Source organism: Malaclemys terrapin, chromosome 4 (assembly GCF_027887155.1).
Source record: "Malaclemys terrapin pileata isolate rMalTer1 chromosome 4, rMalTer1.hap1, whole genome shotgun sequence".
In the NCBI taxonomy this organism is placed as follows: domain Eukaryota; kingdom Metazoa; phylum Chordata; order Testudines; family Emydidae; genus Malaclemys; species Malaclemys terrapin.
In genome coordinates this window covers 52,859,424-52,878,561 of record NC_071508.1, presented here as the reverse complement: position 1 = coordinate 52,878,561, position 19,138 = coordinate 52,859,424, and the positions used below count along the sequence as shown (strand labels likewise).

General features: G+C 41.2%; 1 protein-coding gene across 1 annotated transcript in view; it reads left to right on the top strand.

Moving 5' to 3' along the window:
* PDE3B (phosphodiesterase 3B) overlaps window positions 1–19,138 on the top strand; it is a 279,698-nt gene that overhangs the window by 248,631 nt on the left and 11,929 nt on the right. The window contains exons 12-13 of the mRNA XM_054027191.1: window positions 9,171–9,370; window positions 18,244–18,447. Coding sequence (XP_053883166.1) covers window positions 9,171–9,370; window positions 18,244–18,447 — 404 coding nt within the window. The remainder of the gene's footprint in view (window positions 1–9,170; window positions 9,371–18,243; window positions 18,448–19,138) is intronic.

Genomic DNA, 19,138 nt, shown 5'->3' with positions numbered 1-19,138 from the left:
GCTGGAAAGTAGGAAACCCTCCATGCGTCGAACCTACCTGGCCAAGTGGTATCGGTTCTCTAGGTGGGCGAGGGATAGAGGTTCCGCTCCCTCTTCCGCATCTATCCAGCTTGTCTTCGATTATCTCCTGTCCCTTAGGACCCAAGGGCTGGTGCCCTCCTCTATCAGGGTGCACCTGGCGGCCATTTTGGATTTCCACCCCCCGGTGCAGGGCCTGTCGGTGTTTTCACATCACATGACGTCCCGGTTTCTAAAAGGGTTAGATCAGGCATTCCCTTACGCCAGACCCCCTGTCCCACTCTGGGACCTAGACCTAGTCCTCTCCCGCCTCACAGGGCCTCCCTTCGAACCCTTGGCCACGTGTTTGTGGTCCCACTTGTCATGGAAGGTGGCTTTCTTAGTGGCTATCACCTCAGCCCGCCGGGTCTCCGAGCTCAGGGCCCTGACCTCTGAACCACCGTATACAGTCTTCCACAAGGACAAGGTTCATCTCCATCCTCACCCCGCCTTTTTGCCGAAGGTAGTCTTGGCTTTCCACATGGATCAAGATATTTTCCTCCCAGTCCTCTGTCTTAAGCCCCTTTTCTCCAATGAGGAACGCCGCCTGCACATGTTGGATGTGCACAGAGCGCTGGCTTTTTACCTGGACAGAACCAGGCCATTTAGGAAGTCCCCCTAGCTTTTTATCGCATCAGCCGAGTGCATGAGGGGACGACCGGTTTCCACCCAGCGGATTTCCCGCTGGAGTACCTCATGCATTCACACCTGTTATGACCTGGCAGGGGTTCCCCCGCCTCCTATAGTAAAGGCTCATTCGACAAGAGCCCAGGCCTCGTTAGCGGCTTATGTGGCTCATGTCCCTATTGAGGACATCTGCAGGGCTACTACGTGATCCTCTGTCCACACCTTCTCGTCGCACTATGCGATCGTCTCCCAAACGAGGGATGTCGCCGGGTTTGGTAGGGCGGTGCTCTGCCTGGGTAACCCTTAAAACTTTACACTTAAACTCCTACCCACCTCCATCAGGTATAGCTTGGAGTCACTTATTGTGGAATACACATGAGCAATCACTCGAAGAAGAAAGGACAGTTACCTGTTCCATAACTGGCGTTCTTCGAGATGTGTTGCTCAGGTGTATTCCACATCCCACCCTCCTTCCCCTCTGTCGGAGTTGTCTGGCAAGAAGGAACTGAGGGTGGGGGGAGCACGCAGCCCCCTTTATGGCACGATATATCGGCGCCACTTCAGGGGTCACAGCGGTGCTCCCCCACTACGGATAGTGCTAAGGGAAAAACTTGCAGCACCAGTGCATGTGGCGAGCACACACACCTATAGTGGAATACACCTGAGCAACACATCTTGAAGAACGCCAGTTACGGAACAGGTAACTGTCCTTTCCACCTTTTATTATGAGGTGTTGAAAAGACACACATTATAGCATCTTATGTGAAACGATAGCAACTTAAGACAGGAAAAAATTGTGTGGAGAGTTCCATATCATACAGATTTCCCTCTTCTGGCTGAATGGGGGGAGGAATCCTCCTCTGCAGTATCTCACACTTCCCACAGAGGGCTCTCCATGCGTTTGGGGAGGCCAGGGAAGAGTGGACAGGTGGGGGAGGAGAGAATGTAGAAGTTGCATATTGTTCTCCTTTTGGGCTTGCTGAGTTTAGGGAGGAAAAGTAATACCCACCCCTACTGTGGTGATTCCTGTTTTAAGAGGGAGAAGTCCCAGGACTGCTGATGGCAGCAAGGTGGGGGGGGTGTGGGGAAAGAGGGATGTGGGGGACACATGCTGAGTGACTCAGTGCCAGTGGGGGAAATAGCCTCCTTGTGGATCTTCGGGATCTGTGGAGTTTGGTCCAGACCTGCATCTGTTCACCATGCTGGCAAACTCCCCCTCACAATGAAACCGGTTTTGAGGTGGTAAGTTAGTGGGTATACCTACATAGAAAAAGCTGAACATGGGCTAGCCTACCAGAGCCATCTTGAATCCAGCTGGTACAGGTAACAAAGCATTGAAGAACACAGCACAGCATGGGCTTCAGCGTGGGCTAGTAAGCAGAATACATACATAGGGTCTATGCTGGGCTGGTACTGCCATCATTGAATTCTGGGTGATTGAGGGTGCCCTGGTAAATAACATCCCAGAAGTCTGGCAAATGAACATCTGAAGAAGTCTGTGGAACCATAGTAACCTGTAGGTCAATATAAGATGATCAATATTACTGTTGCTTGATACTCTCTTATCTTCATGGCTACCATGGCAATCAGATTTAAAGAGGAAAGGCATAAGCCAGAAGATCAGTCAGAGGACTATCAGTGTATCTGCTCTCCAAGCATTGGTGTGATAGTGCCAGGAGCAGAACTTTGATAACTTTTTTCTTGAATCAGTTAATGAAGATGTTCAGGGAAGGGAGTAACCACTAGAGCTGGTCAGGAATTTTTGAGTCATTTTTCATTGAAAAATCTAATTCATGTAAACTGAAAACTGTTCATGAATCAGTGTCAGCTTCGACAAATCTCCCAACTTGAATTTTTTTTTCATAATCGTCAAAATGTCAAAACAAAAAATTCTGGTTTTCAAGTTTGAAATGACTTTTCATATTGAAAGTTAAGCTACCAAGAAAACAAAACATTTGAAAATTATCAAAACAAAATGTTTCAATTGATCCAAACTGAAAAGCTTTTCCCTTTTTAAAATTTAAAATGTTCAAGATTTTGACTCTTTGTCCCAATTAGGCACAGAAAGTTTTTGAACTCTCAAAAAATTCTAGAGACAGGAAAACAGTTTCCAGCCCAGCTTTAGTAACCACATCTTTGGTAACTCAATGAAAAATCCTTTTATTTTTAGTTCTTCTGCATCTGCTTAGCGAAGTGAGCCTCATTGTTGTTTTTATCTTGGACACATGTGACCTTGACAGATCCTGACATTCCAGGAGTAGCAGATCATAATCTCTTACTTCATTATTTTAGGCCTTTATGCTGTGGCCACCTTGCCACCTGGCTTATGTTGTCATTTTCTGTGTGTGAAAGTGGCTTTTATCGTGTACTAATTTGAATCACTATTGGGCCGAGATTGGGTGCTCAAGAAGTTCTCAGTTAAATTCTGCATCTTCTAGGATCTTTCTTTGAGCAACAGACCAAAACCAGTTCTTTGTCCAAAGCAGAGGTCCCAGACAAATGAGTTGTTGCAGTTGGATGGTGCAACATTTCTAATAACTGATCATGAAACAGTGATTCTCCAAGTCTTGCATAATCCTATGGGTCTGAAGAGCATATGTTTCAACAGAAGGTTGTCTTGGTAAAATGCTTTTCCCACCCTTGTTTGACAAGCCTCACTCTCTGTTTGAGTGCCACACTTCCAAGTTTCAACTTCAAGAGATAGCATTCCACATGTAATAAAAGTGCAAGAAATTCAGTCTAACTAGAATGACTGAACTGAACTTTATAAGTGGTTGTTAATGTTAGTCATGGCTGTACAGTGGAAATAGTGCTGTAATACTCGCTTTTAGGATCACAGGCATTTAGTGAAACACTACAAGTACTGATTCCAGCACACACAGGCAAGACAGAACTTCTGCTCAACCCTCCCCCACACCCCCCATATCAAATACAACAATATAATGACATAAAAGACATTGTAGCACTAAGATAAAGATAGAGAACCATCTACTAGTGGTGGTGCTGTCTGCACTAATCTGCCTGTACTATAACTTTTCCCATCTAGTTGAATAAGAATTTAAAGTGGTAACACCAAAGGAATCCAGGTGGTCTGCCATCTTTGCAGTTTCTGTGTTGGTCTGCCTGCTCAAGTCTTTTATTCAGTCACGGAGACACCACTCGTAGTTGGATATTGATTATCAATGAATGCAAATAAATTAGGCCTATCCATTGTGGACATATTTTCTGTTGAAGACTGCAGTGTATTGAGGGCCTGAGGACACTCTGGATATTCTTTCTCCATAGCATGTCTCCCATTACAAGCCACAAGAAACTGCTGGGGTACCACCAAATCCTCCTCTGGGAGGGTTGTTGAACACTGTGTTTGCCCTCCACTTTCTTTCAATGAATCTGTGCACCAGTTCTCAATGCACTACAAATGAGCAAGGATAGGTTTTTTAGTTTTTTAATTACCATGTAAAATTCCCTCAAAAAAGGTGTAAGTTTGGGTTGTTTTTCCAGTTGGATAGCCATACCTTCTCTTCTTCCTGGATGGGCATGTAATTTTCCTTTTTTCTGGCATCTTGAGCCAAAAGCAAGCATGCCAGGGACATCTATTCTTCTGCCTTCTGAAATGCTGTCCTCAGATCACTGATATAAGACTCCACCATGTGTAGGCACAGGAAGCCTTGCTACTTCTTCAAGTCACAGGGAGGGATGGGTTTGCAGAGTCCAAAAATAATCTTACAAGGAGAGTAGCGGACAGTTTAATGTCAGCTGGTGGTATATGCAAAAATGACAAAAAGTATGTTTGTATCCCAGTCTCATTAGTCTTCACTGACTAAGATGCTAAGCATGAAACCAATGGTGCAGTTTACTCTCTCCACTCCCACATTATTCGCAGGGTGGGTGATACTGGTCCTCACCTTGGTTATCTGGAGTTGTTTGCAAACCTTGTGTAATAACCAGGATTCAAATTACTTACTTTGATCCCTGCTGATGCCACTTGGTTGGGCCAAACTGTAACATTGCATGTTTAATCAAGGCAGCTGTAACTGTCTGAGTCCTTTTATCCTTCAGTGGCTGTGCCACTCCATAATTTGCGAAGGTGTCATACACTACCAGCACATACTGATTTTCAACTGGTGTTTCTCATAGTGGGCCTTCAAGTCAATCTGTATGAACTCCCAGGGCTTACTAGGTTCGAACATTTCTACTAAAAGAGTGCATCTCCTTTCTGATGCTTTCCTTCCTTTCCAAATAAGGACAGGTAAGTACCCCATCCTTAACATCTGCAGCCATGCCTAGCCAAAAAAATCTATTGGCTACCCAGCTCAATGTCTCTTCATACACCAGGTGGCCTATTGCTTTGTTGTCATGAAGGCACTCCAGTACTGTTCTCTGAAAACTTGCTGACAAAACAATCCTATTATCTTCATACACCAGCATATTGGTATCCAGATCAATCTCCTGAACTGCATTGAGCTTCCCCAGTCTGTGTCTACTTTGGTAGATTTATTGGTGCACTGAACATAACTCAGGGTCCTTAGGCTGTTCTGGCAAGATGTCCTCACAAGATCAGGTTGAGTCTATTTTCACTGTTCTCACCCAGCTGAGAGCATACATAACCACATTTTGCTTTCCAGGTTTATGGTGAACTGTGAATGTGTATTCTGACAGTTTGTAAATCCTTCTCCACAAACATTGAGTTGTGCTTTGTAAGGAGCCACTACAGGGCACTGTGGTCTGTGTACACCATGAATTGCATACCTCATAAATAGGGATGATAGGCCTTGACATTCCAGTTCTGACACAGTAGCCAAAAACTCCCATTCTATAGTGGAATACTAGGTTTTCCTCTTGTTTAATTTGCAATCTCCAAAAGCCACTGGTCTGTGCCTACCAAGCTCATCAATTTGTTAAAGTGCAAATCTGACAGCAATCTCTGAGGCATCACAGGTTACTACAAATGCATGGAATGGATCTGGGAATTTAAGCACAACGTGATTTAGATGTCCATCCTGCTTTAGGGTATTACTCTGTCCAGACAAAGTCGCTCTTAGTCAGCTGATATAATGGCACTGCCTGCTCTGTGGTATTTTTTTACAGTACTATATTGTCTTCTGGCACTACCAGCTTTCCTGTCCTTATTTTGCTAACTGTTATAAATGTTGGATTTGTTATGTCTTCTGGATTGTGTCTTGGCTGCTGGGTTTTTCTCTTTCTTAACTGCTGGATCTTATTCTCCTTGCTGCTAGCTATCCCATCTCCTGACTATGTCCTGGGGCTTTTCCAGTGTTGTGAAGTTTCAGCCATTGGGAGAGTAGATTTGGAACTTACATTTTCAAACCCATCTGACCAATGGCATTGTGCTTTGTGCATGCTGATATCAGCACAATGAATAATACAGTAATCAAAATATTAACAGCAGCAGTGATTTGATGTCAGTATGCTAAATGTTGCTAGTTGGAAAATAAAATAATGCCATTTTAGCAAGTTTGTAAAAGCACAGAATATCAATCTGTATGTCTGAAAGTATTGTACAGAGACTCCTGCATTCTGATTAAAATAATTGTTTTCATATACCCCTATGCATACATACCATGTGTGTATATATATGTGATCGATATGCAGCTAAATATGTATAGTAAATCCAAAAGCAGAGTTGTTCTCTCAAGGTTTCATGAGTTTAATTTAGATTATTGAAAAAATAGCTTAATAATATTAATACATTCTTAAAATAGTATAGATAATGAACTATCCATTTTAGCTTTCTAGGGCAGGGGCGGGCAAACTTTTTGGCCTGAGGGCCACATTAGGTTTCTGAAATTGTATGGAGGGCCGGTTAGGGGAGGCTGTGCCTCCCCGAACAGCTAGGCGTGGCCTGCCCCCCCCACCCCCCAGGACTCCTGCCCCATCCAACCCTCCCTGTCCCCTGACCGCCCCCTGCTGCCCAATCCAATTCTTCCTGTCATTCCTGACTGCCCCCCGGGACCTCTGCCCCATCCAACCACCCCTTCTCCCTGTCCCCTGACTGCCCCCCGCCGCCCCATCTGCGGGGGAGGGGGCGGGAGCCAGCCTCCCAGGCCAGGAGCTCAGGGGCCAGGCAGGAGGGTCCCTTGGGCCGGATGTGGCCCACGGGCCATAGTTTGCCCACCTCTGTTCTTGGGGGGTATAGTAGAGCTGATCAAAAAGGGGGGAGCACTTCCTTCAAAAATTTTTGAGGTTTTGCAAAATGTTAAAACAGAGAAAATGTTTGCAGAAATGGATTTTAAAAGAAAAATTCCATTTTGGGGAGCCTAAATGGAATTTTTTGGCTTCCTGGCCTCCCTAAGGGAATGTTCTTATTGATTTCACTGACACTGAGAAGAGCCTTCCAGCCCCACTGCCAAAGAGGCAGAGAGCCTGGCTATTTTGTCTTCCCACTAGCCACCCAACCTCTGGGAGCCAGAGAAAAAGTGATGTTCCCTGGAGCTATAGAGGCAGGGAGTCCGAATACCCTTCTCTGTCTCTGGAGCTAGGTGAGAAAGTGGTGTTTGACAAAAACTTCATTGAATCTGTACTAGATTTAGCAAATCATTTTGTTCTATGAATCAGTATTTTCTAATGAAACATAGTTTGGAAAATTTTCAATCACTTCTAATATATAGTCTAAATTGTGTAAATCTAATAGGCTTTTTTTAGGAGCTGTGAATTCTAGCTTCTGTTCACCCTTCTAGCTCTTTCTACACCTTTAACAACAATGAATACTGATTCCCATACTTTTAAAGTATGTAGCAGTCATATCTGATACTTAGATTCTGCATCTTACTTACCATTTTTGTGAGCTTTTCTAATCTGAGATAATGAGAAAAAACATTGTTTTCTTTCATATCAATATATCTCACTAAATCTATTTATAAAGAATGTTTTTTAAAACTACAATATAGTTGCATGTCTTCTCTGTAGGACTAAACAAACACAATGTTGAGAGAACATTCCTGTCCCCAAGATCTTATAATCTAATGTAAAGCCTGATGGTAAATTAGTGATGTGGGAGCTGAAACTGGGACTGGCCCAAATATTTGTTTGATGGGAACAACTTTTAATCCTTGCTGAGCTGAACAAGATTCAGACTGGTGATCTACAGTTGAAAGGCTCCGTACCTCATTAACAGTGCCCTAAGGCATCCATTCTTCATAATCACTAACATTACACCACTTGAGAATGAAGCCTGCTTTCTGGAAAGATATATTTATTGTTTTGTTTGTTTGTTTGTTTGAATTTACACAGGCAAAGTCTTCCACTCAGCACATGGGCAAAATCTCCCACATGTTGCTCTCAGTCTCAAAAAAACTGTCCGTGCACCCTTTACTTAAGAGGTGGCTCCCATTAACCAAAATATAAACACTAAAAATGCAACATCCAAATTCACTTCTAAATATCCTTTGCAATATAATTATACTGTACAATAAAACAATTGTAATTCTCTATAATTACTCCAGTGTCCTTTACACTAACTTTTACACATATATGTATCTATTTTTTCACCTCCTCCTGGGTCATTAGAAGGATTTAAACCTACAAGTTTCAGATCCCCCGCGCAGACCTTCAGCTGTAGGAGAGGTGGTATAACGGGTGAGAGACAAAGAATGCTACTGTCCTTTATTTGAATCAGCTCATACAGGGAGATGCAACAAACACATTGCCATTGGGTCTCACAAGTATTTGAGACAGAAGTTGCACACTTGGTGTCAGTTTTGTTGGTTTACTACTGTCTCAGAGTAGTCTTGGTGCACAGAGCCATGGTTTATTCATGTTGGTTACAGAAGTATCTAATTTGATTTTGAAAGATTGTGTGGCAAAGTAGATCAGCCTTGGCTCTTTTATATTAGAGAGCTAGATTCTGTTCCTAGCTCTGGCTGAAATGATCTTGTGCAAGCTCTGATTTACCTTACTTGTGAAATAGGTGAATAATAGTTACTTCCCACCATTGCAGTATGAGACTTTGGCTCATAATTAGGGTAGGGAAGAACGCAGAAATACTAGCAGCAGTCTAGAAGAGTTGGGGATTCTAGGCTTCCAGTTTAGAGCAGCTGCTTATAAGCTAAAGAGCATTATGTTGAGGTGTCTCTCCCCTCTCCCGTCCTGCCAACATCTTGTGACAGCCAGAATTTTTGCATCCTTGCAAGAGTTGGAAATGCTGAATCTTTCCTTCTTGAGAAGCTGTATTATGATGATCACTTTACTACACACTAGCAACATCAAAATCTCTTCTGAATTACTTATGTAGAAACACATAATAACTGATTGACTGCAATGCATCCAAATATTTATACATTAATAAGCAATTAATTTTAACTATAAAATATTTTTAAATATTTACTCCAAAAAACACAAGGATGGTTGTGAATCTTAATATAATTCATAGAATGTGTTGTATAATGAACGTTAATATAATTTTGAAAATACTAATGAAAAAGTTATTCCTGAATAACTTTGTATTTTGATGCTTTCGTTTTTCCTAGATGCAGAGAGTGATATTGCCCCTGGTCAAGTCAGTTATATTTCTTCAAAGAGCTGCTCTATTGTTGATGACAACTATGGATGCATGGCATCAAACATTCCTGCCCTTGAGTTGATGGCTCTGTATGTAGCAGCTGCCATGCATGATTATGATCATCCAGGTCGTACAAATGCTTTTCTAGTGGCTACAAATGCACCTCAGGTAGGAAATATTTTACTGGAAAGCTAAAATTAAAATTCCAGCTTTCTGATACATAAGAAAAATAATGAACATAGATTTTACTCTATAAATCTGCTACTTTTTGTGTAGGCTTTGGTTGCCACATTTGGTAAAACCATTTTTTTCCCTTAATAGGTGAGCAAGGAAACTGCTTTGGGATTACCTTTATAACATCTTTTAACCTGAGAAATCCCAAAGTGGTGTGTGTGGGTGTGTATAAAATCATTTTCAAGTAACAAATTTTGTAAACAATAAAGTAAATAAATGCAACTAAGCAAACAATCTGTTACATATAGGGTTGGCCTTTGGGACTTGCCAAGCCTATGATTATGGATATTCCAATTTTTTGAAACTTTCTAATGACAATGGTGCTCTTTGCCATTATTTCAAAACAAAACAGCCTAGTCTAGCCTTTTGTGTTGCATAGATAGCCTTTTAAATGTAAACTGATCAATGAATTTGAAGTGCAAACTGGGGAGATGCTAAAAGGAGAACATAACATAAGAGAGAACAAAGATGCCTTGACATCTGAGAATGGAGATGAATATGAGAAACTAAGGAAAGGAGATGCTGCTTTTTAAAGAAACTGAAATGCACAATAAAAGGAAAGAGATGAGAGAGAGAGAGAGAGAGAGAAATAAAACAAATAGGAGACAGGAATAATAAAAGGAAAAAATAATATTGTGGAAGAAAAAGGGGATGAAAAAATGGAAGAAAGGAAAAAGCAAGAAACTTTTAAATTAGTTAATTATATTTATTTGTACCTCCCAAATTTTACTTTATTACCCTGGCAAATGTCCTATAGATCTGTTAAGGAGGTGGGATCAGATTGTTATTTTGAGTACTTATTTTGTCCAACAAGAAATTGAAGAACATCGTTTTGTTTTAGAAAATAGTTTTTGTTCTAAACATTTGGTTTTTGACAGGTGAATGCATCCAAAAAATTATTCCCTTAATAACAATCAAATATCTCCTTATTTTTAACTGTGTTTCGTGGAGATGAAAGAAACATGTTATACTACTTAGTTTGCTTTTGAACTATAAACAATACGTTATATTTTGATTTATATATGAAGTGATTGTACTCTATGCCAATTTTGATTAAGTAACAAATTCTGTTTTCTGTTACCTGTGTCAGTCCAAATGCCAGGGCATAATTTTTCTTGGCCAGCACATAGAGACAATACACTGTGTCTTTTTGCTGATGTCATTGCCTCTTATATTAAGAAACTTGATGTCTCCCAGGCTCAGTTGTTTAAGGCTTGAACAGATCTAGAAAACAGTATTACAGTAGTTGCCATCTAATTGGACAGACAATGAAAGAACATCAAATTTCATACTCTCACTTTTGGGATCAGTAGCATATTAGCTTTTAGTAGTAGCCACAGTTCACATGAAAGTCTCCTAATACTTTACTGCATATAGGTGTATATATATATATATATATAGCTGATTCCCCCATGGAAAGGGAATGGGACAACTTCTTGTGGATGTTGATAGATATTTCTACAGTGGGATCTTCCATCTTAGAAAATGTAGACATCCTTCAAGTCAGTTTAAGCAAAAAGAGAGTCTCCCAAGTACACTGTAGCAGTAGGGAATTTGGGATCCTGGCAAGCCAAAGTAGTCCCTCTTCCTCCAGAAGCTCCAGAAAGTTATCTGAAGAGTGTATTTACCCCAGCTTCAGACTTTTCAGACACTCCCCTCTGTGTCTTCATCCTGCAGCCTGAACATAGTATGACTCAGTTTGTATCCAGGAGCTAGATTCTTGGAACAGATCATATTGTAAACTTCAGATAGGGATTTTAGGATGTTATAATTTTGAATTCTTCTTTGAGTGATTGTCTATATGTATTCCACTCTTGGTGTGCAGATGTAACCCACACACTTTCTGGGTGTGGTGTTCTGTCCAATCTAGTGACACTGAGACTACTTAAAGAGAGAGATAAAATGAGTCTGCTCTACAGCCTTAGCTAATAGCCAGTTGGCTTCTAGCTCATGCGGTAGAGGCTCATGCACTATGCTCCAGAGGTCCCGGGTCCTGCCCGCCGGCGACCAGGGTCTGTCAGTGTTACACAGGCACCCTCTGAACCAGAGATCAGACCGTTTCAGCCAACAGTGCCTATTGGCCCACATCTTTGCCATAGCTTCCCTCACACACAGCCCTCTGCCTGAGTGCATAAAAGGATGGAGCAGGGCCAGCCACCTCTGTTCCTTCTAACTGCCCTAGGCTGAGAGATGGAACAATTAGCAGTGTCCCTACTCTGTGCTTTTCATAGTGCAAATTTGTATATAGTAAAATTTTATACTAGGTTAGAATTTGGATTACATTTCAGTTGGGTAACTTTTTATATTGCTTTTGGTTACCTGGCATACAGACTTCAATCTTTGTGACTGATCAGAAACCCCCTGATTTTGAATACCATCCCTCATGTGACATTGTCAATCCTCTAAATGATGGCCATACTAAAAATGTTTGTTTTGTGTAGGATGGGGCAATATTACAAGCAAATCCTCTATTTGTTGCTCATTTTCAAAATGAACACAAAAAGTGAGAAAGGAACAATCTTCCTCCTCCAAAATTGCGCCAGCAGCTACTATGCCTCAGGTGTCTACCACTTATACTCTTTCAGCAAAGGCTCTTCTCCAAAATAGTCATCAGGCAAGGGTAGGATTCACTATCACTCCTTAAGGGAACATAAGGAATGGGTCATCTTCTCACGAACCCTTTGAAGAAAAGGAGAGAAAAATCTCCTTATCGGGTCTCTGCTAATGGTAGTTCAAGGCATAAATACAGTCCTGTAAGGACCTGGGACCTAGAACCTGGGTCTGCAGAGTCTGTGATGGCCAGTATTCCCACCAGAACACCCTGCAGAAGCCCAGTCAGGGAGCACTGTGGAGAATAGGCACCATAGGAAGTATCGTCCATAATACCCAGACTGACAGTACCCTGCAGCCTTCTGATTGACCAAGTGCCCCTACTTAACACCAGGAATTGTTCCAGGAAGTGTCTGGGCAACCACGCAGACCTTGGCTTGTTACTAAACTGGACTTTACCTCGTGTCCTGATCTCTGGTCTCTGACTCCTGCCTGACTTTGACGCTGATTCCTGCCTCTTGATTCTAATCTGATACTACCTCTGATATCCGGTCTCTGACACCAGCCTGACTCTGACCCTAACTCTTGTTTACGGAATCTGGCCTTGTGATTCCTCTAACTCTGGCCTGGTGATTTCCATCCCTGGTGGGCAGACTTCAGCTCATCTGCGACCACTAAGCAAGACTGTCTATGCCCCAGTCCCTTACAGGTCCTTCAGCTGACAACCTAAAGCAGATAGGTTTGCACCCGTTGGTAATGTTATCCATACTGAGTCTGCAATATTGCCCGTACGCATCTCAGCATCATATTTAGTGCAGTTGGTCTTGGCACACTGACTTCGTTGGTACCACTAGTCTCGGGATATCATTCAGCACCAAAGCTCTCTGAATTGGTGTCTTTTGTACTGACCGTGTCAGCACCCAACTTTATGGCACCAGGGAATTTAATGGTGTCAGATTACCCAGAGTCCCACACTGGCACAATCAGTCATCATATTGCTGTCAGTACTGGGTCCACTAACAAGTTGGTACAAGGCATTTCTTCTACTCTATTGTTGAAGGATTCAGGAACAGACCACCCTGGGACTTCTGTTAAAATGTCTCCTCCTATGAAGAGGGGATTATTCTTTTTCTTCATCACCCTCAGGTGAACGTAGAGAGAGTTCTTCTTTGTACTTTTTCACACCTGGTGGGGTTTCTAGGGCTCAGGCAGGAATAAGAAAGCCATATGGAGATACTCACATTGGTATACCCCTCCTGGCCTCCCACGCAGTTTGCCTGTGATCCACTCTAATGGCCATATTGGGCTCCATAGGGCCCTCAAAATCTAAGAAGATGTGTCATCTACACAATCCAGAACAAGGTCGCTTTTTTCAATAGAATCTATCAGACCTCATACAAATCATCAGCCCCCTGTTTCTCCTGTCCAGCAGCTCCACTGTTCTGAGGAGGAATAGATTCATTGCACTGATGTGCCTCCTCCTGCAATATCATTGTATTCACCAGATCAGGCTGTAGCTTCATCTTCATCAACACCTCCAGATGACTACAGAACATTTCAGAAGCTTCCTAAGAGGTTGACTGAAGCACTTTGATCCTAGAGGTTCCTGTCAAAGGAGGAATCCTGTCTGCACATAAATATATTGAAGCTGAGTGTGTTTCATCTGGCATGTGCTGCATTCTTATCTCTAATCCAGAGCAAGTCTACACAGGTCATGGTAGACAACACCATTATAGTGTTCTATATAAGCAGGAGGAGCCAGATCATCTCCTCTACGTCAGAAAATGATCCAGCTATTGGAATATCCATCATCAAGTATCTGTCACTGCTGTTTATCTACCAGGACTAATGAACACCCTTGCAGATCAGCTCAGCAGACATTTTTCTTCCAACCACAAATCGTTTATTAAGAACTCAATGATTCAACAGATTTTCCAGAAGAAGGGTCACCCAGTCATGGACTTGTTTACCAAAGAAATAGCCGGGGGAGAAGGAGAAAGATGAAGAGGGAGTCAGAGTCAAGGGTCTCTATCAGGTGCCTTCCTAATACCATGGTCTCAGGGCCTGATGCATGCTTACCCACCAATTTTTTTTATACCATATACTCTGAGAAAACTCAAGCAGGATGCAGCAGTGTTGATACTAAAAGCACCAGATTGACCCAGATAATTGTGGTTCCCAGAGTTAGTGAGGCTGTTGATAGACTTCAGTAATGCTTCCACTAGTCTCAGATTTGATCTCTGAAGACCATGAGAAGACCTTTCATCCAGGCCCACGATCTCTGCACCTTGTAGCTTGGATGCTAACTGCTTAACTGATGTTAAGATGCCTTGCTCCAGATATGTCCAGAATATTTTGATATATTGTATGAAGGACTCCATTGTGGCTTACAGTGCCAAATAGAAACAATTCCCAATTTGGGCAAACAACGTTATGTCTCAGCCTTCCTAATGGACATTCTGTTCATTGTGGACTAGCTGTTCTCACTAAAATCATCTGGACTTTCTAATTGGTTCTATGAAAGTTCATCTAGCAGGTATACCTCTCCGTCGTCCTCAAATTCAAAATTGCATAGTATTTTCACACCCTATGGTGTCTAGGCTTTTGAAGGGGTTTGCTGCGTGTATTCCCTACAATTAGAGAACCCCTTCACCCTCAAATGGCATCTTAATGTGGTATTAACAGGTCTGATGGGGGTTTCCCATTTTAATCATTGGCCATGCTTGTTACATCATCTTTCCATGAAAGCATAGTTTTTGGTGGCCATTATTTCTGCTTGTCGGGTGGAAGAAATTCAAGCTTTAATGGCAGGTCTACTATACACCATCTTTCATAGAGATAAGTTCTCTCTTGGGCCACATCCAAGATTCCTACGTAAAGTTGCATCTGACTTCCATATTAATCAGAACATTCATTTACCTATTTTCTTTCCCAAACCTCATGCTAGTGATTCTGAAAGAAAATTTCATTCTTTTTATTTAGATAGAATCATTTAGTCTCTTCTAGGTTATTTATAGCCTATGCTGAAAGAGTAAAGGGGAAATCAGTTTCTTCCTACAGAATGCATCGGACTGTGTTATCAGATAGTGAAGATTGGTCCCCCAGTAAGATAAAAGATTACTCCACTAGAGCTCAAGATGGATCTGTAGTTTCCTTCCGAAATGTCCCAATCTCTGAAATGTATAGAGCACCACCTATGGTTCAATTCATACATTCATAACACACTATGTTATTGGGGAGGCTTTCATAGCTGACACTTATTTTGGCAAAGCAATTCTTCAATCGTTGATTGTCTAGGACTCTGATTATCCACCTCCTAGCATGCGTGCATTGGTTAGGAATCACTAAGAGTGCAGTACATATAGGTAATCACCCAGAGAAAAAGCTGTTACTTACTTTGCAGTACCTGATGCTCTTCCAGGTGTGTCTGTGTGGATGTGGATTCCAGTTGGCAAAGGAGCTTGTGTGATAGTCAGGGCCAGCTTCAGGCACCAGCCCAGCAAGCAGGTGCTTGGGGCGGCCAACGGCGAGGGGCAGCATGTCCGGCTCTTCGGTGGCAATTCGGCGGCGGGTCCCTCACTCCCTCTTGGAGCGAAGGGCCGGCTGCCGAATTGCCGCCAAAGACTGAAGCAGCGGCGGTAGAGCTGCCACCGAAGTGGCGCCACAGATTGCGATCGCGGCTTTTTTTTTTTCTTTTTCTTTTTGCTGCTTGGTGCGGCAAAAACCATGGAACCGGCCCTGGTGATAGTTGGTATTGTTCCACCCTTTTATGCTCTTGAAGGAGCGGCATGTGTGAGTGCAGCTGGGATGCAGTCATGGGCCAGTGGGTTCAAATATCTGGCATAGAGGATGCATGCACACCAAGAGTTCGGACCCATTGTGCTAGGCACTATGCAAACAGAGGAACAGATCGTCCCTGCCCTGAAGAGTTACAGCCTAAACTCTATTTTTATGAACATGAGAGTATCATCTGAACAAGCCGCACTGGATGCAGCAAAGCTGCTGAAAGACATATGTAAAAAGCATTAAGTAATCTAAGATTTACAAAAGAATGAATCAAAACTTTGCTTCTATTTCATTAAGCATGGACATCAGCTTGGGGTCATTTCCTAGGTAAAAGATAAGACACTATCATTTATTTAAGCTCTAAATCAATGACCATATACTCCTCCAAAATGTGAGATAATAGAAATGATGGTAAACTCAAGGTTGTTTAAGTTGTGTGAAAGAAATGGAAATCAACTGGAGAGATTAGTAGTAATTCAGTTTTGCTGTGATTGATGTCTTTTGATGGCTTTGTTTGAATATCACCAAGGGAAGAATTCAGAAAAAATGTCAGAAAACAGAGAAATCAGTGCAGCACAATACACATGACAAAGCCTACATTTACATAAAATTTCAGCTAGAGACAACATATACAGTATATACAAATATAATTGAACTTAGAATAGAATCTAGAGACTAAACAGAATGTATTTGAAGCTAATAAATGACATTCGTTTTCAAGATATTAATTTAATTCAGAATATTGTCATTCAAAATCTTAACATACATCTTACATACATCTACGTTGCACACCATTGGTGATTACACAGAGGGAATGTGTAGTTACACGCCACAGTGAAAAGCGAGCTGCGTCCAGGGTGCGGTGCATAGCTTCACATGGCAGTGAAAGGTTCTAGCAGGGAGGAGGCAGTGGGAAAAAGGTTTGGAAGCTCCCCATTGCTGGAGCCCTTCCCTGCTGCTTCCTCCACAAAAGCCTATCTCTGCTGCCAGAGTCTTTCACTTCAGTGGGGAAAGGCCAGCAGTGGGGTGGCAGCAGGACACTACACTGCTAAAAATAGCCATCTAGATGGGGGTGCACTGTTTGGGCATATAGAGCACCATACAGAGTGCAATATATGTATCCTTAAAGTACCAGGTTTTCACAAGATCTACCACTGACTGCATGTCACAAGAAGTAGAGCACTGTGCTGCCATTTACAAATTAAGCCACTGCTTTTCTAATAGTTGATATGCCAGTGGCCAACAGACTGTTTAAAACTTTGTTTTTCCTTAACCCGTTTAACTCCATTGACTGAACATGTTGAGGTAACAAAGTCTTTGTTGAAAACTCAGCATCCCACCCGTTTAGTTAAGTTGTTAGAACTCAGTGCACATGTTTGTGGGAACCTTTAGAAACCTTTAGCAAAACTGAGGAAACCTGATTTGATATGTTTGATATTTCCAAGATAAAAAACTTTTCAAGTCTTCTTTGTACAATCTACAGAGGTAAATTATGGGGCAAGCCCAATTTTTAAAAAATTCCATTGCATTTTGCTAATTTAGTTCATATAAATGTGATTCAATTATAGAAACTTCACTCTGCTTGGTTTTGGGAGGATGATTCTTTGGTACATACAACAGACTTTTCACATTGTTAAAATGAATTCATATGTCTAGTTGCTTTTCCATAGAGGGCTTTGGCTTTTTCTTGAACTTTCTCTATGTACATGTTATTAATTTAATTAGTTTGTGGATTGCTTACAGTTATGCTAGCTCCTGCATTCAAAATTGTAACATTGCCTGTTCAGAATTCGAGCACTACAAATAAAGCTTGTCTTGCCAGTATATTGATTTTTTTCCCCCTCCGCTAAGCTTCAATTTTAGTAATTGCTGGCTAGGGATTAAGCTAGAATATAAGCAGACTGTCCCATCATTTTTTACAAATGGTAGTCATTCTATAAGGAGGCACCAGAGAGGACTATTGTAAACTGGCCAATAATTCATTCAAAAAAGCCAATTAATCAAACGTTTCACTTAGGAGTACTGTTTTAAAGGTAAAATTAAAAAAAAATAGTTAAAATGTAAAATCTAAATGAAAATATATTTAAAAAACCATTTTGCCTTGATGTATTAACCTTTTGTTCTGCATCTTCTTTCCCACCCTCCTCCACATCAGGCAGACATATTAGTTCATATTCACTGCAGCAACAAGTGGAGTGACATGAAGCATATTTTATATTTATCTGCTTTTCTTAGTGATATTTTTAATCCTGTATATATTACTGTAAAATTAAGACCGGTCTGATTATTTTTCCCTGTGCATGTCTGCCTACAAAGAAGACTTTTGTTCAGTTCAGTCTTCAGAACTAGAATGCAACTTAGTGTTTTAGTTACCGGCCGTGTTAAACAAAAATGTCATTATTTAGCCTTTACACTTTTCCTCTTTTAATTTTGAATCTTAAATCACCTGTTCGTTTTTCATTTCTTTGTAGGCTGTGCTCTACAATGACAGATCAGTCCTAGAAAACCATCATGCTGCTTCTGCATGGAATCTCTTTTTATCTCGACCAGAATACAATTTTCTACCTAATCTTGATCATGTGGAATTCAAACGGTTTCGTTTCTTAGTGATCGAAGCAATCCTCGCAACAGATCTCAAGAAACATTTTGATTTCCTTGCTGAATTTAATGCCAAGGTTTGTTACACAAGTTAATGCCTGCACTTAGCTGCTTATGCTATCAACATTGTTGCTCAATGTTTATTGCTTTTAACAGGTTAAATTTAAAGAACTTTGAACTGTAGATGTCAGCACACCAGTAGGAAGACCTAGCTAAAGCATGTGCTACATAGAGGGTACTAACCTTTTAAAAAATCAAACTGTTGAACATACCTTAAAGTACTACTATAGAATTCCACTCTGACACTTAATACTTCCCATTTTTATATTTCCTTTATCAGTAGAAACCTTCAAAACTGTTATGCATTAACGTTTTAGTTGTTAAGAATTAGAATATCCTCTGCATGCATGTATTTAATACCCATTAGAATCTCTCTGTTTTGCACATAAACATCCTAAATTAGCATTCGAACATGAAATAAAGTGTCCATTTTCTAGATTTAAACTATAGATTGCCATTAGATTAAGAAAAGAATGAAACCAGTTCAGTGGATATATATGAAAATCATGATCTTAAGTGGAAAATATATTTAAAGATTGAAAAATGGGGAATAAAAATAATATACTAATTACTGTTAGTAATACAATGCAATACTGCAGTACAAACCTATTAAAAAGGGAAACTGATAGCACATAATTACGTTTTTTTTCCAATTCATTGCAGTTTCTTTAAACGTTAAAACAATTATCTCCCATCTAGTTATCTGCT